Below are 23,843 nucleotides of genomic sequence, written 5' to 3'. Positions count from 1 at the left end.
CAATACCTTAACTTGTAATGTCGTATCTGTAATGAATTTATTCTTTGACGGGTTACTTTACCAGCCGGTGGCTAAAAGTCTGAAAGCCTTTGTGCCGCGCAGCACTGAATTCTAGGGCCACTTGCAAAATATACCGGCTATGTGTGTGTTTACATTAACATGCATTACCCTCAACCTCATTTCAGCTTTATTTTGTGAAATTATATTCCATTATATATTATATTCGACCAAAGATTCTCAAAATATAATTTTGAAACTTTAGGGCCTCACAATGCGTCTGTTCCCGCAAAAATATTGGTTATATTGAAAACTTGATAATTAGTAGCTGTTTAACACGAAAAATCATAAATTCTACATATGGTTTAATTAAGGTCTTTGTTTTAAACTAAGTTAAGTTATAAATATTATAATATAAATGTTACAACTTCGATGATTTAGATAGAAACGTCTATTAACACTAAGGGTATTTATTTCATTCACCATACTAAGTAATCACTTACGTATGCCTTCGAATCCGGTTGTATCGCCAAATTCGCCATCACTGTCACTAATCACTATTTCGCGTTTATCACTAACTTAACAGTTAATAATAGTGTTACTGTTACGAAAATTCAGGACACAAAACAAGTTTTAAATTTACAAGTTTTAATTTAGGGTTCTGTCAAACCGCTTTGCATTTAAAAAAAAGAATTTTCAAAAAGTTTGAAAACCTCTGAATTAAACTAACCATACCTAACTACTTAGTTAAAATTTTCTAGAAGTAACACCATTAATATTCATGCAAAGCTCACCTTAAAGTTAAGCAACTCTTATATAATATTACTAAGTTGAGACTTGCGTAATTAGGTGTAATTAAAATAAAAGTTATTGTGGCAACACTTTTCAGTTTCATCCACAACTTATGGCGAGTTGGACAGATTAGTTAACTTTGATAACATAAATTGTGACTCACAAAAATAGCTACTTTTATTTTGTTTATTTTTTTTAGCTTCTTGGCAGAATGGCGGGACACCGCATTAGACTTATGGAAGCAGAAATGGGAGGCCTTTATACGACTAAATAGGTTTTGAAATAAATAAAAAAATATAGGGACTTACAGATTTAGGCTGGCGAGAGAGTTTAAGAAAATATTTATTTTCCGTGTATTGTGTATGTATTAAATTCCTTTACCACAAATTGCGATGAAGGCATTTTCAATTTAAGTGAGTTTACTTCAAAATGTATTACAGGTAGTATGTATTACATTTTCAGGTAGGTTCGTATTTCATATATAAAAGGCCTAGCACGAAACATATAAACAAGTGGCATGTTGCTGTCTCTTTCCTATATTGATTTTGTACGCAATATACTAGTGTAACAAAAGAGAGAATGTGTGGACGCAATGACGTGCTACGCTACGTGTTTTATGTCTGCCGTACACTGTACTTAGTCGAACAGTTTGCCAAATTTGGACAGATTCGGTAAATAAAAGCACTCATACAAACTACCTACGCAATGTTCACGCATTCGCGTCGGTTTGTGTCTGAGTTTGGCGACAGTGTGGAGTTGACATTATGTTTCATGGGAGTACGATGGCATACTGTATTGTCAACTCGTTGACATCTTTTTCATTATATTTCATTTTCGCTTTCTCGTCGCGATATATTAAATTACTCTTAAGGCGACATACGTTTAGGATTAACGAGAAATTCTCATAATAATTTCTTATCTTCGGCTCACAAACTCTGGGTTAAGTGTTAACGTGTTATTTGAATTTGCGTGGTATGGTGTCCTTTTTATGAAGTAACATTCTAAGCGAATTAAAAGAGCACAAGAAAAAAATAAAAGTCCTTATCTGATCTGGATAACATTTTACTACTTAATAGAATTTTGTTCAATAAAATGTATATGCTAAATAAACAAACACACTTTAACATTTACTTATAGGTATAATAATATGGATGGATTTACGAATTGAAATCCCCTAGGTTGAAACTTTTACGAGCTCAACCCTTACAATGTTCAAGCTAGGGCTTCTTTATTAATAAGCCGTAGCTCCATAAACGTTTTAACAAGAAATAAAGGGCTGTGAATAAATAATGTCTGAAGAAATGATACTTCCTGTTAGGAATTGTTTGCAGTTTTGTGAGATTGACGAATGTGAGTCAGCGTGGTGAGGATTTTCTCTAAGAAATTATTGTAAGTGCCTTTTTTCCATTCATATTGTGTACCGTTGTATTGAGCTAAATAAAGAAATAAAAATGGTGTTTGATTCAAGGCGTGTGATTTCGCCCTAGGATTGTACGACTCTTCCTCTCATGTCGTACGAGGCGACCAAGGGACATACCTGTAGACTTGGCATCCGATAGGCATCAATAGCATCGATGTTATGCCAAATTACCTACTACCTATACCTACCTATTTATTATGACATAGGATAACTAATAACATACGATAAACCATATTCTAAAAGACTCTATTTGGCAATATTTATGTTCGATAGAACTTAATTTTGGACGATAATACATGTCCGGTGATATTTAACCACATAATTGGCTACTTTCCAACTAGTTAAATTAGATACTTCATTCCAATGTCAAAAACAAAAATATATGGAGCTTGTATGACACTAAGTATTATGACGTCACGATTTTGGGAGTCAAAATCATTCCTAATACCCTTCCTATAACTCAATAAGAATAAAGGACGGACTTGTTTGGGGCGCTTTGATTGGCCAAAAGATTTTAAGTATTGCTTGAAATAGTTGACAGATTTAACGTGGTAAGATTGATCGGCCGAACTATTTAATTGTAGCTATAATACATTACATATACATAAATATATACTTAGATTAATCTTTAAAAATTGTACAAGCATCGTTTCAAGTTGAAATTAAGTAATTGTAATCATACATTATTTATATACCAGCCGCTACCAACTGCCTCACAAATTGAACCTTCAGTTATGAATATTTACACCAATATAGCATTTAGATCCCCGCGCCCCATTGAATTGCTAATTATTTTTCCTGAGGCTACAAAGTCACCCCCTATCCAGAATGCAACGCAATAATAAGAAGCATTAATATATAATGATATTTCGCTTAAGGATTGGGTCGTGCCCACCCCAGAATAATCTGAATCCCGGTTGAATTTGAAGTCGATAAAACCCACCAATCCGCTATTGTAATGGTTAAGACGCCTGTGAATCTGAATGAAAGGTCTCAGGTTCGTCGTCATATCTTACTCGTGCTGTACGAGTTTGTTTATCAATCTAATTCATATAACATAGTAGTTTTCATAGACCACCACTTGCTGCCGGTGAAGGAAAACATCGTGAGGAAACCTGCACACTGGTTGACAGTTTAGTTCACTAGTATGAACGCGACTACCTGCCACTAGATGGAGGTAAGTAGTCGTAAAAGCCATGTCAGATGCCTTTAGGCGACTTGAATAAAATTTGACACCAGTGTTAGTAATAACACTCGATATGATGAAGATGACCAATCCGCAAAGGCTCGCGTGGTAGTTCGTGGCTCATATCTACTCCTTATCCATTCATCCATCTACGTAGTATAATCACAGCTCACAGCCCCAAATGAAACTAACACACGAAGAAAAGAGACATTCCTGTCAATCCCCTAGAAAATATATCTTGATACGCCCATAATAGACCTCATAATGCCCCTAAAAAGTAAAGGATATTGGAAAACAAATCTATTTCGTATTCAGTGGACATTGTAGTCAAAATTAAAGCTGCTCGAAACTGCTGTAAATAAGTAAATTTAATTAATATCATAAGTCAGTAGGTACAATAGGAGGAAGGGTGCGTTCATAAGGAAAGTACTTTATGGGTGAGTTTCATCGTCAACTTCGATGTTAACTTTAACGTGCGCAGAAAAACGCAAAATAAGTAGGTAACTATATAGGTACCTAATATGGATTTAGTAAGTACTTAATACAAATTCCATGGCCTACCTACACCATTTTGTCTAAACGTCAGTGACGCGCCAGTTAAAATCAGCGTCAATTTTGACGATGCAACTCACCCTAAAATTATGGAACTAAGTAAGTACAGGTAGACAAATCATTTTGATTCCTCGGTTTACAAATAAAAATATAAGTTTATAAATTATTCTTTGGGTGTCGATGGCAAAGCTACAATCACTAGAAGAATATAATCTGAAATATTTTTTCCCCAAATTCCCACCTATTTAAATACATAGAAAGTACTTAATTATAATTTAACGTCTACCTTACGATTGTGATAAAAGAATATATTTTATATCTACTTGTAAATACCTAGTTGGCTTTACCCAGGTTCAAATTATTCAAATCCCGAAAATATTTCAATGGAATCCCGAAAAATTTCAACCATAGATATCAGCCAATCATAGCACGTGAAACCTGGCAGCCAATATTCAGCCAATATTTTCTGGCCAATCATAGTACATGAAACCTATCCACTATTTCAGCCAATAAATATCTTGGCGATTCATAACACGCTTTACATAACCGCTATTTCAGCCAATAAATAAAGCTGTTCTTTCTTATAGATATAGAATATAGAACCAATAAATATTACCTTGACTTTACGAATTAAAAAATAAATCAGTCATAAATCAAACGTGACATAATGACAGTGACATTATGTCACGTTGACTGCAGCTCTTAGCTGCAGCTTTCTAGGTTATTTTTTAGGTGTTTGTTCATTTTCAAGTTCTGTAATTCACGCAGACAAATAAGATTACATACAAGTGTTTTGTTTTGTACAAAAAATAAGCTCAAATAACAATGCGATTTTTAATAAATCAAGGTGGTTGTGGTAGTGAGCGTGTAGGCTGCTTGATTGGATTTGTGAAGTCTCCTAATGCGGTCTTAGAAACACCGACATCCGCTCTTTTAACACAGGTTAGTTCTTACAGTTTTAATCCTAATTTGTATTATTAGACATTTATAATACATATCCTAAGTTTATCTCAACCTTTGTTTTTCGGCACCATACTATCCACGTATATAAAATTTAGAAGCTTAGTGTCTTTACAATACCTTTTAACCGGGTGTGCTGTACCTATATTTTTCTCAATAAATATAAATATTTTAAATTATATCTATTTATTGATCCAAGGTAGAACAAGATCCTGTAATTTCGTTGTGTTTTGATATCTTTTAAGCTCATTTTGGTAGGTACTTACATTGATTTAGTGCCGGAAATTGATCACATCTTCACCACTTGAAGACAATTGTTGATATGAGATGATAACGGAAAAAAAATTTAACCAATTTTTTTTTATTATTATTTACTTCATAATTTTCAGAGTGCAAGTGTAGTAAATTTGACAGCAGAAGTGCTAGATAAGGTATTTTCAAAGCCCAAGCTGCTGTGGGTGCCACTATCCAAGTCCATCCACCTGGAAACAGGACTGAAGGCTCAAGGACAGGGTGTGGCGAAGTTTGCTGGTGTAGCGAATCACTTAACTTGTGTAACCTTGCATAATGTCTGTGAAGCCACTCCCTCTGGACATTTTGAACCAGACAAGGTTCCATTGTGGTCCAAGAATGGAAAGAAAATGATTACTGCTGACAAGTAAGGGTTTTCGGTTTATGTTGTGAGTGTGAGTGTTGTTTAAGTTTTTATTTGATATGTGTCATGATGAGAAATTGGTTTGAAACTTTACTACTCATCGGTCAATTAGTTATGAAAATAAGAAAAAAAGTGAATTCTAGCAACTGGCACCTTATTTCCTGGTTGGAGAACCAGCGCAAACTCCAGATGGGATCTCCCATTCAGGGTCCATTTCACCCAAAGCTGGCATGTTAGTGAACTATTAGAATTAGGTAAAAGTAGATTCCATGGAAATATTGCATTGTCACGACATATAGTTCTAAAAGTAGCACTTACTAACATTTTACAGATATATGGATCTAATGGCAATTTTCAAACCAGACATAATTTTGGCGATTGCAGATGGTCATGTGCGCCTTGATGAGGGCCACAAAAGAGTGAATAAGTCATTGAATAGGACTTGTAAAATGTTGGACATCTGTGTGGATCGATATAAGGCCTCAAAGGAATTTCGATATAGTGCCCTCATAGGTATGTATGATGTCAATTCCAATTTTTCCTGCTAAAGAATTGAGTATGCAACTTGAAACAAAAACATCTCTCTCTCACCTGAGTATTGTCTGGATTGTTTGCACAGCTGTTAAGTGTCAGAACCCACTTTCATAAGTTTTCTTCTCAACTTCACATCTTCTGCAAGCACAAAAGAATCATTGGTTTTAAAATCACTAATTATTTAAAGTGACACTCTTGCTACTTTCTAGTATATATATATATATCACTTCTGCAGTTTCATAAATAAATTGTACTCACTGTTAGTTACATATTGTTAAAGTAAACATTTGAATCCCATACAATGTATAATTGAGCATGTGGTCTGTTTGTAATTAAGTACTATTTTGCTGTTCCAATATTTACTTCCATATTTTACAACATGTTAAAATAATAACAAACAAAGGCAAATATTTTTATCAAACTACTTAATATAGGTACTCATAGTCAGAAATATTTAAATTTTGTATTTCAAATACCAGTTTTGTTCAAAATGTTGTTTTTTTAGAATTACAACACATGATGTAAAATAAGACTATCTAGGCTAATAGTAACCTGCAGTTTTAACATCTATTTTGATATTAAACAAGAAATAAATATTTATCTGCAATAATATAACAACTCCCTATGTAAGTACAATCAATTGGCCTCAAGTTACCCTGCAGAGCATTCATTTATAATAACTTGATGCAACCTATATAATACTCGTCATATTGGAAATCCTTGAGGCCTATGTTCAGTAGTGGATCTTCTGCGGCTGAAATGATAAACAGTGCCACACATTTTTCCATGGCTGTAAAAAATGTACTTCATCTATTTCTTATTAATTTTCAGGTGTATTAGTTGGTCCAAACATAGAGAAGAGCTGTGACGAGTCCATAAAACATGTTCTGAGTCACAGGGATAGTATATGTGGTGTAGCTTTACAAGGTTTGGCCGATGGTACAGCTGAAAGCTTAACAGTTCCTATTAACAAGCTAGAATCAATTTTGAAGAGAGTTAGTGTAAGTGTTCTTCTTCTCTTATTTATTTACTAGCTTTTGCCCGCGGCTTTGCCTGCATTGTGGCTTTGTCAGCTCATATTTTATTATTGTCAATATTTATGAGCGTCCGCTCATAATAAATGTATAATATTTTTCTATTCCTTCTTACATCATTGAATTAATCTTTCAGGATGCATTACCTAAAGATTTGCTTCGTATAATAGAAGGTTGCTGGAACCCAACTGTCATAATGACAGCAATCCAACACGGCTGGGATGTCTTTGACGGTTCGTACCCGCTCAAACTGACAAATTGTGGCCAGGCGTTAGTTTTAAATTTCGATATTAGTCGAAATAGTGAAGAATTGTGTATATTAGATCTCAATATTGAAAGGTCAGTAATTGTTTTGTCTAGTTATAGTATATCATTCCATTCAAATATTTAAAACCATTTTCATATTTTCATACATCAATGGATAACACTCAGCTACAAGTTCTAAGCTTGTATCGTGGGTTGGCTTGTTTCTGTGTTTGTGCCCCTCGGGCACTAAACTAGCACAACACACCCAGAATCGCAAGCAAATATCTATGATTACTAGTACAAATATTTGCCCGCGCTAAAATCGAATCCAACATTTCCAGATGGCGGATAGCCGCGGCGACCACGCCCTAAATTTAATCACTAGTACAAATATTTGCCCGCGTTAGAATCGAATCTGACACTTCCAGATGGCGGATAGCCGCGGCGACCACGCCCTAAACTTAAACAAATAAATATACAAAGGAAATAAAAAATGTTTACAGGTATAAAGAAGACTTTCGCCCTGTGCTTTTGGACTGTGATTGTTTAACTTGTAAGAAACACACAAGGGCTTACATTCGACATCTTCTTAACACTAAGGAAATGTTATCATCAGTATTACTTAGCATGTGAGTGTTTGTAATTCAATTTATTTCTCAACTCCTCAACTCTTTTTTTCCCGGTTATTTTCTTAGCCATTGAGTGTAGGAGCCCAGGAACCGCTTTCCTACTTTTTCTCTTTCACTTCACACTGTCGTCATCAATTGTTGTCAGATCATTGGAAACACTGACTTGATGTCGTCAATGATCATTATGCTTATGATCATTGACGACAGCAAGTCAGCATTTCTTGGGTTTGCATTTGACGACCTCGGTGGCGAAGTGGTAAAGTGCTTGCCTCTGAACCGAGAGGTCCCGGGTTCGATCCCCGGTCGGGTCATGATGGAAAATGATCTTTTTCTGATTGGCCCGGGTCTTGGATGTTTATCTATATATGTATTTGTTATAAAATATAGTATCGTTGAGTTAGTATCCCGTAACACAAGTCTCGAACTTACTTTGGGGCTAGCTCAATCGGTGTGATTTATCCTAATATATTTATATTTATTTATATGCTTACCCCTTCCGCCAGGACCAGGCGGTACCACACACACATATATCATTATTCTCTAATAAATCAATAAATACTATTCCAGACATAACCTCCATCACTTCGACCGAATGTTCCATCACGCGAGGCTCCATATAGCTTCAAATACATTCGGAGACTTCAAGCGGCATATCGTCGACCAATACGAGAAGTATAAAAACAGCCAACCAATAAGCGAGGAGAATGAAGAGATTGAGACACAGAATAAGAAGATTCGCGTAAATGACGTATTATAGTTTGTAGATGTTGATTGTAGACGTTGTGATTTAGTTGTCTAATACGGGTATTAACCGCGCACGTACCTTTTTTACTTCAGACGTGTAAGATTAGTTGTGATGTAGTTTAGTTTGGTTAATATCGAATGAGTTCGTGACAGTTTCAATAATGATAGGTAAATACTGTCATACACCTGTGAATTCCAATAGTTAAAATCCGTGTTGTTCTCAAGTTTAACGTTTTGGTGAATGATACAGCCGTAACACAAGAAAATGAGAAGGGAAATTATGAAATGGAGCAGTGACAGCTTTTGTTTTTCATATTTGATTGATGTTAGTAATATCTTGATATTTTTGACGTATTTCGATAAAACTACACGTGGTCAGAAAATTCTGTTAAAACACATGATATATAGTCTATGCATATTACGCTACCATAAATATATGGTGAGTGGTTTAATATTTCACAAAAAAAATGTCGTTGCTTTTATAGCAGAACGGTATTTAGCATAATAAGAACCCATTCGATATTACAGTAGAAACTTAATTTAAGTTACAAATATCGATCCTGTTAGTCTGGACTTACACTAGTATGCTTAAAACAGGTTAAATTGTTTGATTTAACATATTTTATGTATATATCACCACAAGTGGCATGAAGAGTGCCCAGTGGAGGCACGGATGTGGTACTACATCACACATATAATGGCGAAAAATTTGTGAGTATCTTTGTCATTACTTCACGCTCAAATGGCTGGGACAATTTTTGAGAAAATTGATACCTTGGATATACATGCGATTGTGGTAGATGGCGTTAGTGTGCATAAACATTTTAGTATCTTTTTTAATATTAACTAGATAGGTAACACCTCGGGGTGCTACTAGTACTGATAATACAAAATATATGTAACTTATCAAATCTTAACCTCGGCCGTTGCACAGCCACAGGTAATAATATTTAGCGTCATTTATGCGTGTATAAATCTAAATTGTCACAATAACAGTGAAAACTGCATTGAAATCCGTTATCTGGTTTGAAAGAAGAAAGCTTAGAAACAGACATACGCGGAGGGTGCCTTTGTTTTATACTATATAAATTTTCAGCTGTCTGTCTTGTCAGTCAGTTCATAAAATATTCTACCTCAAATATTTAAAAAATATACTTTAATTATGTGTATGGTATAGTGTAATCTTTGAAGTAAGTACGCTTTTGTACTTAAACAACCTAGATCGTTCTCCAAAAATCGGCAAAACAATTTGTTAGATACTCTTTAACGACTATAGCTATTAATTAAATTGTTAAAAACTATTTGTTTACTAAAAACAATGTGATGTATTAAATATACCAGACTAATTCTAGAAACGGAAATAACATTAGGATTAATCGATTGGGCATTTTTACATTAAGATTAAATATGATTGGGGAAATTCATGACGATGACGTCAATGCATTAATGATAGTGTGGAGAGAATAGCGGGCTCGCTATTGGACGAAAATGATTGTTTCACATTCACTAATGAAAAATCCCTCTTAACTTTTATTTGGAAATTTTTTGACAACGTAATTTATTATTGTAATTTATAAATAACAAGCATAATATTTTTATGTTTTAAACAAACTTTTTATTGAGCCTTTAAATTATTAACTAAATAAAATTTAGCAATGTTTAAACATTTTTATTTATATTATGTGTATGGTTACACTTACTACTTCGACTTGATCTTGGAATTTCTTTTGCATTTTTAATAGACCGTCCCGTAGATTATTATAAGAATAGAGTTTAATTAATTTAAGTAATGTGGCTGTTGAATGATGCGTACTTAAAATTAGCGTCGCCGAACTATCAATAGTTTTAAACGAAAAAAGCCATGCTATCAAAACTCATACTATCGATCGCTATTTTGGAGCAATTCTGTTGTAAATTACAATACTATCGATAGCATCAAACAGTGATGACGATTATCGATACTATTGCTCTTCAACAAACGGTGCACAACAGTTAACAATTTTTATTACATGAAAATAATTCACTTTTCATGTAATTTATATGTATATTTGAAAAAAAATAACGACATAAAGGTCCTATCGATGCTATCGATATTATTGTTTTTACTCAAACTATGAATAGTCTATCAAAACGCTATCGATAGTTGACTATCGAGCGGCAACGCTTAATAGGTGTTATCTTTGTAAATGTTGCGGTGTGGACCATGTTCTACTATGTTAGAAAAATAAAGTGAATTGCTTGTTCATCAGGTCATGACGTAGTCGACAAGTATTTTAATAACTAAATACAATAATTGTCAATTTAATTGATCATTTTTTAAAATTACGTAATTTATTATTTTTTATTCTCATTAAAGTATATTTGGAATGCATTGTGATTCGGTGACGGCGTGACACATCACCATCATGTCATACAAGCTCCATATATTTTTTGTTTAGTTGGAAAGTACCCAATGTATAAATACACAGGATTGGTATCCTGTAATTTTTTTGAAACGTTCGAGTTTTTTCATGTCGAAATTTATACAAAAGTTGCACCTGCAATGTTTCCATGGAAAGATATAATTATAAATATTTTCTTTTATTTTGATTTTTTTTCTTTCTCGTAGTAACCAAAAGACTACTAGTAAGAGCTAGAAATACAAATTGCGAGACATTGTGCAATGACGTTATAGGGAAGAAAAAATTAAAAAAACAAGAGTTAAAATTAACACATTTTACATATATTTTACCGACAATATTTACACAATAATTTTAGTGACCACACTTATTGAGCTAGGCGTATTGTATGAAATGTGCATCAAGTATTTAATGTAATTGAATTACATTACAAATAGGGTAATATATTAAAGATTTTGGCAGGATTTTGCTTGACAAAGTCGTTTTCCAAACATTAAATATTGATTACTAATAAATACATAAATATATGGATGGTAAACACAACCTTCACATAAAATATAATATAAATATTAACTGCGCTAATGTATATAACAATTTTATATAATTCAAATAAATACGAACCAACAAACATATGACTGAGCATTGGTCTACTATCATAGGTTATTATCATAACATAGGAATCGGCGAATTTCAATTAAATTTATAATTTCACTAGAGTTGGCACATCCGTTACAGTTCGGAACAATTAGTCTAATTTGAAACGCATTTCATATTACAATAAATAATTGCAACCTATTAAATGTATAGGAATCATAAATTAATATAACAGCAATGATTATATTATGTACAGTAAATTGTTTGGAAAAAACATAATTTACTAGATCTGTAAACAAGTACTCTAAATGAGCTTCATTCTCCTGAATGTTGCACTTTGCTGCACGTTTCCATACTGTATTTGTATAAAGCATCTAAATTCTTAACTAAAAGAGGAATATAAAAATTGTAAACCCTATAATAAATAATTACAATGCACCAGGCATTTGCTCGAAAGCAATAAGTATTCGAATTTCTATTCTATTCACAGTCTAAAAAATTATAGCCGAACACTTTCCAACTATCTATAAAATGTGATACATAAGTATATAAGCGTTTACCAAGATCTCGGATTCATGTAAAATAATAGATGTTATACTTAAATCGAAGACAATGGTACGACTGGAAGCACCACAATGGTATTTTGCGAACAAATAGATAACAGTACCTTTTTTATTACACCTTTAGTAAAAGCATTATTTAAGGTACGTAAGTTAAATACCATTTATTGGTAATAGTTTAAAAACAAAATAACAATGTCGTTTTATCGCACCAATGAAACCAAAGCTTAAGACGAATAATTTCACAATTTTGAGATCCTTAGCGAGGCGTGAATAACCGAACTTGTATAGACTGGCTTCACTCGTTCCACTGCACTACGCTATTAGACTTTTACTACAAAAATGTTAGTTCAAGTCCCAATCACTGGTTCACTATTTTTAAGTATCACATGTCCTTCTTTTCCTTTTCACATTTAATGATATACTAGTATATTTGCTTCCTGCTCGTACACTATACAAACTCATTTGTGCCGGGAGTGTTGAGCGGTTCTCGAGCCTGAAAAAACAATTGAAATTAGTATACATATAGATATTATCTTTCCACTTTTCTTCTCAACAGTCGTTCCAAAATGCCAGTAATTAGTAGTTTTGTAGAATTTGAAATTTGACGTGAAAAAATCTACGGAGGTCTAATTTCTGAATAATAAAAATCTTTGAATTTGACCTTCTACCGTTTTATGCCGAATATATTCCTTATTACAGTACTGTTTTCGAAGTATCATGTTGAATTCACCAACAAAATATTGTCACTAGTGTCTGGTACGTATTGCTACGCGTAATAATATTGTACTATTAAATGCAAAATTAATGTTCTTCGGAAGTACTGTATAAGAAATCATAAGCGTCAAGCTCAAAATTATTGCTGTGATCAAATAAAATTGAATACCAAAGACTAATGTAACTAGTGTTTTCTTCTGTTAATCGTTTTACCAAATCTACTGCTACCTACTAAAACTTACCAAGTTTAGCCCTCGCAAGATTTTGCATGAAAAATAAACATTTTTGCAGTAAACATAACCCATTACATCTATATCAAGCAGTAATGCAAAGGCAAAATACAAAATTATATAATTACTCTAAGTATTTCAAAAAGACTATTTACAGCATTATACACCTACCATTTATAAATATTATTTGGCAACTATGCTTTAATACTGATGCGGTAAAAATGTTGGCACATTGAAATCGCCACAATCCTTATTACGCTAAACGAAAAATATTTTCTATAAATGTCTTAAAATAATACCTAGTACAGTAAATATAAATCTAAATACATCGAGTTTAAAATGTCTTAGGCAGACCTTAAATTTAATATAGTAAAATAACCCTAGGTTTAACCTTGTTATTTACATTTGGCCATATTCTGGGGTCTTATATTCATTGTACACACGAATCAAAGTTGAATTTAGAAAATAAATGTTTTTAATACAACTATTTATGGAAATTAAGTTCTATCAATGATTTTACTCGTCGTTTATAAGGGCAATGAGAGTTCGCGTGGCTTATCTTAGGCTGTTTTGTATATTAAGCGTGCACTCCATGGCCGTTAGCGCTCTCACCTCTTCTCCGACTGTGCTGGGGTACAGCTTGCTGCCTGGTGCGTATCCATTCTTCTCAAGTACAAAGTGGTCCTCTGTAGTTTTGCGGTAGACAGGGTTGTCGAAGTTCATAGACGTAACGTTGCGGTTCACGTAATGCTTGTACATAACAACTGCAATCTGAAATAGAAACCACAAATTAGGTTGACATTAGACTGAACGCAACCGGGAACATGAGAAAGAGAGGAGATTGATTAGAATAGACCTCTCGTCACTACTTATATTCTATCTCTTCTGTCATGGACCAACACTGTTTAATTTAGTTTCTTTTGTCACTTCTTCTCAGTAGTGGATCCGAAATTTAGTACTAGTCTAGTCTTTAGCACTGAGTGAAAACTATCACTCAAAACTAAAAAACTCACTAAAAACTAGACTTTTTATATTATTCTTAAACTTAGAATGTGATGTGAAAATGTACCTGTGATATTCAATTTCTTAATAAATGTTTTGACTTGTATCATAGCTCTATAATATTGTATAGATTTTGCGATTTCCAGAAGGTTCGTTCGTCAAATCGACACGGATACTCAAAAGGGAACTAAAGCAATTGGCATCAATTAGATAATGATGTGATGCAATCCGACAATTAAACGATTGATGCGATCAATTCGTCCATTGATATTCGGAATGTTTTGACCACGGTTTAAGGTTGTGACATATTTGGTGAATGCATTAGTTGCTTGTATGAGTGCTCTGTCTATTGTCAAGGTTTATTGCCGTTAAATCATGATAATCCAATATAACAGCAAAAGAAAGGCTTTTGCTAGATGAAATTCTTAAAGCAGCGTTGTTTAATTTAAATTTCTTGTAACGAATTAATTATATAAAATCTAAGCTTAATTTCCGGGTTCTCTCGTAACTAATTTTGTAAGTATAATATTTATATTTTCTATTTTTATTTCAACACTAATAATCAAGATTTAGTATGTAACTAGTGAACAATATATTTCTTTAATTTTTTTTAATTTTAAAGAAATATATTGTTCACTACTAACAATATATTTAACAATATATTTCTTTAAAATTAAAAAAAATTAAAGAAATATATTGTTCACTACTTACAAATAGATTTGATTCATCAGTTTTTCTTTCCTAATGCAGCTTACAGAAATTTGCTCTAAAATACAACTATATTTTCTCAGTGCGTCATTTGTGAGCCCTGTCTTAGCATGCACGTTGCGAAAACAAATATATTCTTTTGCTCGCATAGTTACACAGTACCCTACACGGCGAGCCGCGAACGAGCGTCACTTCTAGAAAGCAATAATTGTCATAACAATCGAAGACTTCTGGCAACTGTAACAAGAGCTGTGCCGGTTCAATCGTTAAATGGTGATATTTCGATCTTTTTCTTTCTTGTCGAGTGTGTTATTACTAACACTGGAGTCTGATTCTATTCAAATCGCTTAAAAGTATATGATATGACTTTTACGGCTACCTACCGCCATCTATTGGCAAGTAGTCACATATACACAAGTACTAGAAGTAGAACTATACTGTCTACCAATATGCGATGCTCACGACGATTTCCTTTACGGGAAGCAAGTGGTTGCCTATGAAAACTACTATACATAAGTCAGATTGTATAGAAACTAATATGGCACGAGTAGGATTTGAACCTGGAATCTTTCGATCACAGGCGGACGATCTAATCCATTGAAATTCGAAACGGTATGGTGGCATACCGTTCGAATTTCAACTATGACACTCAGCTTCTTTAAAAGAAATGCTCATACAAATTTCGCAGAAATACATATAAGGCGAAGTTGTAATATGCAGTTAAGTTTTTTAATCAGCGTCATGAGTGGCTGATATAATTATTATTGCTGTAATAAAATAATCGTTCTGTGTATGTACATAGCACATACTTATATAATTGAATCTGTCTTAACTCTAATATCTTATATAATTTTGCGTCTTAATTTTTTTTTTTCTGAATCTACGGGAACGGGAACTTAATAACAAATCATCTATGGCTATCGTTAGATTTTTTTACGTTTAGTAACATTTGTACTATGATTGAAATATGTAGTATTAGTAAAATATTGTCGATTCTAATAAAAATCTTCGTGTTATTGCACCATAAAAACGACTCAATGTATGTTGTAAAAAATGCCAATATAAATTTTGCTTACCACTGCGGCCAATATAATAACTCCAGAAATTACGCCAACGACGATCGCGGCCACGACGCCTGCGTCGCGTCCGCTGCTCGAGATTCCAGTGTCAGTCTTTGGAGTTTCCGGAACACCTGGAATTAAATTAATTAATTAATACCATATTATTAACTGAATTCTGCAGCACATTTTGGAACGTTAAAACTACGTTAAGACGTACAATCGAAAAATATTCCATTTTAATAACAGATTACGGAAATTTGTTTAGTAAATTAATAGATATTCAAATATTAAAAATAATTTATGAAGGTCTTCAAATATCGGCTGAACTTAATTGCCAATTAGGATACAACATTGTGCTGCAAGGACAGAAATGATAGATGTAAAATGGTGATAAGTAATTAACACAGTTAATATTAGGTTTAACAAACACCTCCACCTGAGTTACTGTAGTGATTAGCGTTATGTAATGTTTCGATGAAGACAATGACAAATTTATAATTTTTTTTTAGTTATAATCAAATATTAGAATTTTCAAGACAATTGTATACAAACAAGTTTTCCGGTGGAGCATTGAGAACTTAAATATTGACATACTGTATAGAGGCTGACGTACATATAACTTGCTTATGACGCAATTGCGTCAGATATTAATTTCCTTATGTATCTTTATCTAGGAAGCCTGGATGCGGACTAGTGTAGGTGTCTTAACCTAATTGCACTGCTAATACTTGTTCTATTTGCAGTGTGTCAATGAAACGTGCCAACTCAGACGGTTTAACTAAAATATCTTAACCTAAATAACGGTATTGATATTAATAACATTAAAGAAATTTAGAGCAACACGTTTAAATCAATATGAATAGTGATTCAACAAAGAATTCTATTGTCATCTGATTTGATAATAATCTCGGACCTAGAACCTTGATGGTTGCTGGTTGGCTAACAAAATGACAATGAACTAACGCCAATTGTTTTTAAAGTGCACACTACATAATGACTATACATTTAATGATTTTATTTTAACTGGACACGTGTCCTAATGTACTTTTTCTTGTTGTATGATAGGTACGTAAATATTTGATAATATCAAAATAAATAATAATAAAATTTCATATGTTAATAAAATTATTAAATTTTGTTTAGGGCGAAGACTGAAGCCTAGGTTTATATTTGTTATTTAGTACTTACCTAATAATTTTGAAACGTTATGTTACAAGTATTTATTAAAAACATATTATCTATTATAGTTGCAACTATTTCAATGCAGTTAGGTAAAAGTGTTAGTGACAATTCAACATGCACCCAGTTCAAATTGAATCTGTGTGTCTTCGTAAGTTTTTTAAGTACTTGAGACAAATTCTAATACTTTACCCGCGTTAAAGTTGCGCAGTGTTTCTGGCAAGTAAGAAAGACTTTTGGCGAAATTGTAACGAGATTCTTTGACGGGCGTCTCGGTAGTGTCTGGTATCCTTTCCAGAGCAATACCTTGCTTGAACAGATCTATGTAATCCTGATTACTGTCTCTCAAAGCTTCCTTATCTTTCTCCCAATAAACCATCATTGGCTCAGCTGTACTGGTAGATGTGGTTTCAACCTCCTTTGTGGTTTCAGTATCAGCGTCGTTTTCCTCCCACACTGCACGTCCGAATTTCAAGAGAAGGCCGAGTAGCCTTTCTCTTCGTGTATCCACCATATGTGTTGAAATATCCTTTTAGTAATGCACATCCAAAACGGCTTAGCATCTGATCAGTTACTAGAAGTATCGCATGCCCTGCAAATCAGTCAACGAATCCCACTTGAAGACACACAGATATTGTTGAACACTCACACAATGATTTGAAAGTTAGTCGATAGCGATGGATTGCTTATTATGTTTGTTTTATTGCCTCGCTGCCAATTTTATATGAAAGCAATATCCTTATCTGGTGGCGTGATAACGAATTACCTCCCTCCCGAAAAATTCATTGGAACAGCAATACCGGCTTAATGTTGTAGCATTGGAAGGTAGACCAATAACTGGTTTAAATGCACTGACCATCAAATCAAAGTTTTGCAAGAAATCCGAACGCATACGAAGGAAGACCGTGTTTAATCACATTCACTTTCATTAACTAGTGACATATAACCTCAAATGCTACAACATTGACCCGTTCAAATTAAACCAACAACTATATTATTAGAAGGTTCAACGAAAACTGGATGTATTGCACATTTATACTCACTGGTTACAGGTTTTTCTTCACTAGTTATAATTTCTTTGGGACCAGAAATCGGTTTTTGCACGTCCACATCTTGTTTTATTGCATCTGTAGGGTTATTATAAATTAAACTAAATAAATGCTGCTTGATATTGTTTTGATGTTTGTTGTTGTGTTATGATGAATGTTTTTATTTAAGAATACGGAACACAGAGATCGGTCGCTGTCACACGTCTCGACTCCTCGATGCTACGGGCCGAAATGAATCGGCTCGGAGGTAGGGGCAGGTCGACTACGAAATCCATTCCACTATACCGCGAGCCAATGACGTTAAACTACAACACGGTTCTGTCAGTTTAACTGTACGCGATCCGGCTCGCGCATTTTAACACTTCTTTACACGTCTTTAAAAAATAATGTACTTATTATGTTCTCATTGTTCACGTATCAAGAAACAGTTGTCGTAAATATTTTTACATTATCTAGGTATTTCATATTATAAAAAAAGTATACATTTTTCTATCAAATAAAGTATTTTGAATGACCACATCCGTAGTATTATTTTTATACTGATGACATAGCATATAGATTCAATGCAAACATCTGCCGTTTAACACGTTTTATGAATTATTTCCAAAGACTACCAACATGTTACCTTGTAAATGAGTATTAGTACCTACATAAGTTACTAGTTCAATATCCTCGTGTTTCTCAAATATTTTTGGTTGTCACTAGCGAGTGTCGTGCCGGATCGCACGTGAATTGACTAACAAAAGGTGGCGTGATGTTGTGACGTCACCTCACCTTATTCGCCAACTGCATGGCTTGGTGATCGAGCGCGGTGTTTCAATATCTAAGAAATGCTACTTAATTTTCACTTTACATTCAACATTCGCAGGTCCATATTAAGCACGATTAATTTTTTTATTAAATATGTTATCATAAACTGTCTACTAGACGGTAGGTACTGTATTAATGTCAATTCCTAAATCGATAACGTTGCAGTAATTCCACTATCGCTGCAAAAGTCGGTAAATTCGGACTTGCGATAATTATAAATACAAGAAGATAATAACGTAAACATTGAGTACTTTTACAACTAATGAATGAGTAAATGCTGAGATAAGCGGTAGGCGTGCGGGGTATATTCCGGCTAACTCGAGTCAAGGTTGTTCCTGCACCAGCGCAGACGACAGAACATCGTACGATGTAACGTCACCGCATGACGTGGCCGAAGCTGACACGCGACGAAATTTCGGTAATACGTATTTTTAAAAATTACTCATGCGAGCATGAGATCTGTTTTTTTTTTCAGTTATAATCTATCTATTTTCAACCTTGAAAACATGTAATGAACATTTTATTTGTAAACACTTGCAGACTGTAAACACATTGCCTAATTATTTGCCTGTGCGCGTAGTCGTAAATACGAGTAAGAATTGCAGTATATCATGACCTAAGCACAATTTAAAATTGGAGAACGATTTCCGCTTATATCAAAGTTTAATTTGCTACCAGAAGTATTTTTCAGAAGAAATTTTACAGTAAATAAAATACGTTTTCAAAATGAATAGGTATCAAAATAGAAAGTAGGCGGCTACATATTCAAAATAAGCATAAATTATGCATTATTGTTATGCCTTTTTTTTCCTTAATGTGTTTAAAAAGTCTTGACTTGTATTGTGTCCTAAACTTGAACTCTCGTCTCTTCAACGCTTAAACTTTTCTTTGTTTTTTTTTTCTTTTAATATATACTACAGTAAAATATTTTTAATTCCCGTATAAATAGTAATTGACGTCGATAGTTAAAATTTTAAAATACTTAAGTACTTACTTTTTTAGCGCTTAAGTACCTAGGCTTACACGTTTTCGCACTCTAAAACAATCATTTGCCCCAAACCTGTCTATATCATTATATATACATATTACTTATATTTATGTTCGCCATAGATGTATATAAAACAAATTCTAATCGCGCTTTGCCGATATTTTCAATATTTATCAATACTTTTTATGCATGGCACTAGTCAACCTCTTTGCCTTGTTTGAATTTTGACAGAAAAGCTGAATTCAAATGTGAATGGTATTTTCATAAAATAACTGAAACCTTTTAAAATAAATAAAACATTGATTCTGTGATCTTGCCGATTGTGTCACGTGACTCATTTTTGAAAAACAAATTGGCAATTAATCACCTGGTCCATAACATACCATCTCATTTCTAAAATCGTTTTATTAATTTTATATATTTCGCGTAGGTATATAAAATTAATAAACGATTTTAGAAATAATAATAATATTGGTTTATAAATTAAAGTTTATTTTGATGATTTGTTTAAATGTTCTCTTAAAGATAAAAATGCTTATTTGCAAAATATTGAATCATATATAATAATGCAAACAGTTTTACAATTATAAAAGTGCAGCAATGTTTACCCTATAATTGTTTGAATATCTTTTCAAAATGATTTATTTAACATAAATTGATGTGAAAACAAAGATTAAAATCTTTCCATTCCTTATACGGTCAGATTACCTTGGCTTTTACAGAGATCTACGCTCTAGGAAGCAGGTGACCTTGTTTATTTTGATCAAAGGAAAAGAAATATACATTTCTGAATAAAAAATATTTTGTAACGAAATGTCTAAGATTAAATTCTCAAAACTTTCATTAAGTCACACTTCATGACTCAATAACGACAAAATGTCAATAATCGGTAAATCAACATTTTCAAAACTGTTTTGTTTATAATTCAAAACGCAAAGTTAAATTGCTCGAATATGAATATAATAAACACTTATATTAATTAAACTTTACTTAATGATGAGCGATTGTAAAATCTACTTAATTACCTACAATCAAAACACGTCTTTTAAAGCTATTTTGCGAATATTAAGAAAGTTTAAATAAGTATCAAATTTAGTTTCAGGCTTTTAGTGTTTTGAGGTTTATTTAATCTATGCGTTAGTAAATAAAAAATGTGTAATAAAAATTTCAAGGGTTTCTTAATTCCATTTAAAATACCAAACACTAGAGGGCACTCAAATGGACAGTCATTGAATCAATCGGGAATGCCAATGACAATTGATGTCCTTTTTATTGACCGCATTCAATTGTAACTAATCGGGAGTGGAGTTCCAAGACGTCATGTTAGTGCTAAAAAAGATAAAATATTCTGTTTTGTTTGCATATTATACCTATCTAATTTTTTAAATTGAAATATTTCGTATAGTTATAGTGTAACTGTATGAAATATTTATATACTATGAAGTTAATAATAAAAAAATACAAACATTTTTTTATTATTAACTTCATACTATCGGTTTTATGTGTTAAATTATAATTTTTTGTTTTTCTCATTTAACTGCTTAACCGAATTCTTCTCAAATTTCTGTTGGTTGATTTACGATCCGAGTTCTTAAACGTTATATACCGACATGGATATGTGCTAAGCATACCAATTGCCATATATTAGAGTTGTTTCCATCAAAAACAAACGTTTTGGTTCAAATTTTCCATGCAAGCTATAGTAAGATCTGTATGCGTAAAAAGAGATGAATACTTGTTTACGATTATGCAAGAATAAGAAGCTTATACATCCGACCAATCGTGCCTTATTGACATACTTATTTCAAGACACATAATATGCTTCGTCATGCAAACATAGCGAAACTATTGTACGGTCGACTGCACATCGACATGTACAAATTCATTGAAGATTCGCTGTTATCGTCTCATAAATGCAGGTTTGCTAAGTCACATTATAAATATATATTAGGACAAATCACACAGATTGAGCTAACCCCAAAGTAAGTACGAGACTTGTGTTATGGGATACTAACTCAACGATACTATATTTTATAACAAATATATAGATAAACATCCAAGACCCGGGTCAATCAGAAAAAGATAATTTTCCATCATGACCCGACCGGGGAGCGAACCCGGGACCTCTCGGTTCAGTGGCATGAACTTTACCACTGCGCCACCGAAATTGTCGAAAATGTATCTATATATTTTATTATCATTTGACTTAGCATAGGTACAAACTCGTGACATGACTGTGACATGTCTATGACATATGATAACGTATCCTTACATAACTTTTTTCAATAAGTAGAAACAATATTTTTTGTATCATATTCTAAACAATAATTTCTAGTTTTTTATTTGTTTAATTATCAAACTTCCTCTATAGTGCTAGGAACCTGGTAATGCTTACTAAGTAAAATATTCGTCTAGTCAAATAGTCAACAAGTAATATAGGTAGGTACTGGGTGTGTCAGTTCAAAAATAATTGACAAATAAAGATATTTTAAACTTTACTTATATCCATAACAAAGTACCTACATGTCTGTTGTCTCCGAGAAATACTATTTCAAATTGTAAAATATTTACAAATACCATTACTTTAAATTACATTGAGTCAATACGATATTGTGCTTCTGTTGCAAATACTATGTTATTTCCACTCCAATAAAAATTTGCTCGCAAAATAAAATAAAAAAAATCACAATTAATCAAAGCAATTACATCAATTATATTTTGGTGTGAGTAATGTGTCGTACGCAAGTGACACAAATGTACTAATTAATTAAATTACCTTCATGATAAATTGCGTAGATATGTTAACTACCTTAAATGTCTAAAACGTGAAAAATTCGTAACTCAATCACTGAAAGAGAAAGGTAGTTTGTGTTAATTTCCTAATAGCAAATTCATTAACGTAACATATTTTAAGTACTACTTAAAATATCTATTCAATTTTGACGACCGCTACGTGTCTAACTGCTGTACAGGTGGTCCAGGATTCGAAAAGGAAAATGATATTCAGACTGACCGTTGTTCATTGATAAGTATGTATATTTTATAGTATGTAGTATATCTTATAGTATGTAGTATATAAATCTGATGTATCTAACTCAATATCTGTGATTTGTCCCAATATATTTATTCAAAACATTTAATTATTTTGTACTTATCCAAATAGACTTGATGAAGTATTGATTTTTAAATTGCAAATGTTTATTTACGTTTCTATTTGTATGCATAATTTGTCCTACTCTGAATTTGTCACATGAGACCTACCTAAATCAATCGTTTCTTTGTCACAAAAAATGTACTCGTGTTCGAGACGCAAAACCGTTTTAGAGACCTCAAAACATACCTACCTACATACGCAAAACAAGATAAAAAGCCATTGACGTCACATACCACTAATTCTTTTATTTGTGAGATTAAAATAGCCGTCCATATTATTTATATACTATATTTAGGTGAGATGGTTATGTATTGATAAACTGGAAATACCGGATATATGTCTTAATCATTTTTAACTAAGCTATACTTACTCGTCTGGACGCGCTTCGGATGTCGTACATTTTTTATAAACGAGTGAATTAAAAAGACAAACGCCCGAAACGCATCCATACCAGCTATACAACTTGAGCTTAAGGTAACGACTCTGTTAGCAAATTCCATAAAACATTTTCGCCCCCGCAACCCGCCCACGGTTTTTTGGTTTCAATTAAAAACTTCAAATAATTATTAAAGTAATTAAAATAATTGACTTTTTTAAGGTAATCGGTCTAGTTTCCCTATAAAATGCCAATCTCCGTTTTAGA

The 23,843-nt window shown here is 32.9% G+C and overlaps 2 protein-coding genes across 14 annotated transcripts in view; one reads left to right on the top strand and one right to left on the bottom strand.

The window, feature by feature from the left end:
• Window positions 1-4,649: 4,649 nt before the first annotated feature.
• Window positions 4,650-11,332, top strand: LOC128678645 (uncharacterized protein). Its single transcript, XM_053760324.1, has 7 exons — window positions 4,650-4,889; window positions 5,297-5,565; window positions 5,894-6,075; window positions 6,928-7,097; window positions 7,267-7,469; window positions 7,880-8,005; window positions 8,573-11,332. The coding sequence occupies exons 1-7, from the start codon at window positions 4,773-4,775 to the stop codon at window positions 8,760-8,762; spliced, it is 1,257 nt and encodes a 418-aa protein (XP_053616299.1). The 5' UTR covers window positions 4,650-4,772; the 3' UTR covers window positions 8,763-11,332.
• A 117-nt stretch (window positions 11,333-11,449) lies between these two features.
• The window catches only part of LOC128678501 (very low-density lipoprotein receptor), a 174,430-nt gene continuing 162,036 nt past the window's right edge, over window positions 11,450-23,843 (bottom strand). For 6 of the 13 annotated variants that reach the window (XM_053760116.2, XM_053760091.1, XM_053760094.1 and 3 more), the window contains 4 exons: window positions 18,243-18,326; window positions 16,036-16,151; window positions 13,862-14,020; window positions 11,450-12,798 (listed from right to left, as the gene is read on the bottom strand). In XM_053760116.2, coding sequence (XP_053616091.1) covers window positions 12,754-12,798; window positions 13,862-14,020; window positions 16,036-16,151; window positions 18,243-18,326 — 404 coding nt within the window. In that variant the 3' untranslated portion in view covers window positions 11,450-12,753. Of the gene's footprint in view, window positions 12,799-13,261; window positions 14,021-16,035; window positions 16,152-17,391; window positions 17,792-18,242; window positions 18,327-23,843 lie in introns of all 13 variants that reach the window. The other 7 variants (XM_053760093.2, XM_053760138.1, XM_053760129.1 and 4 more) reach the window with 3 other exon arrangements.

This window comes from Plodia interpunctella, chromosome 2, assembly GCF_027563975.2.
Source record: "Plodia interpunctella isolate USDA-ARS_2022_Savannah chromosome 2, ilPloInte3.2, whole genome shotgun sequence".
NCBI classification, from domain to species: Eukaryota; Metazoa; Arthropoda; class Insecta; order Lepidoptera; family Pyralidae; genus Plodia; species Plodia interpunctella.
Note: the sequence above shows the minus strand (reverse complement) of the source record. Positions and strands in the feature narration are given on the sequence as shown.

What these genes read in the sequence shown, in the direction of transcription:
- LOC128678645 (XM_053760324.1), top strand. Translation starts at nt 4,773, where the DNA reads ATGCGATTTTTAATAAATCAAGGTGGTTGTGGTAGTGAGCGTGTAGGC. An exon ending in AAAATGATTACTGCTGACAA is followed by an intron (nt 5,566 to 5,893) that starts GTAAGGGTTTTC and finishes AACATTTTACAG; the next exon opens with ATATATGGATCTAATGGCAA. An exon ending in TCGATATAGTGCCCTCATAG is followed by an intron (nt 6,076 to 6,927) that starts GTATGTATGATG and finishes ATTAATTTTCAG; the next exon opens with GTGTATTAGTTGGTCCAAAC.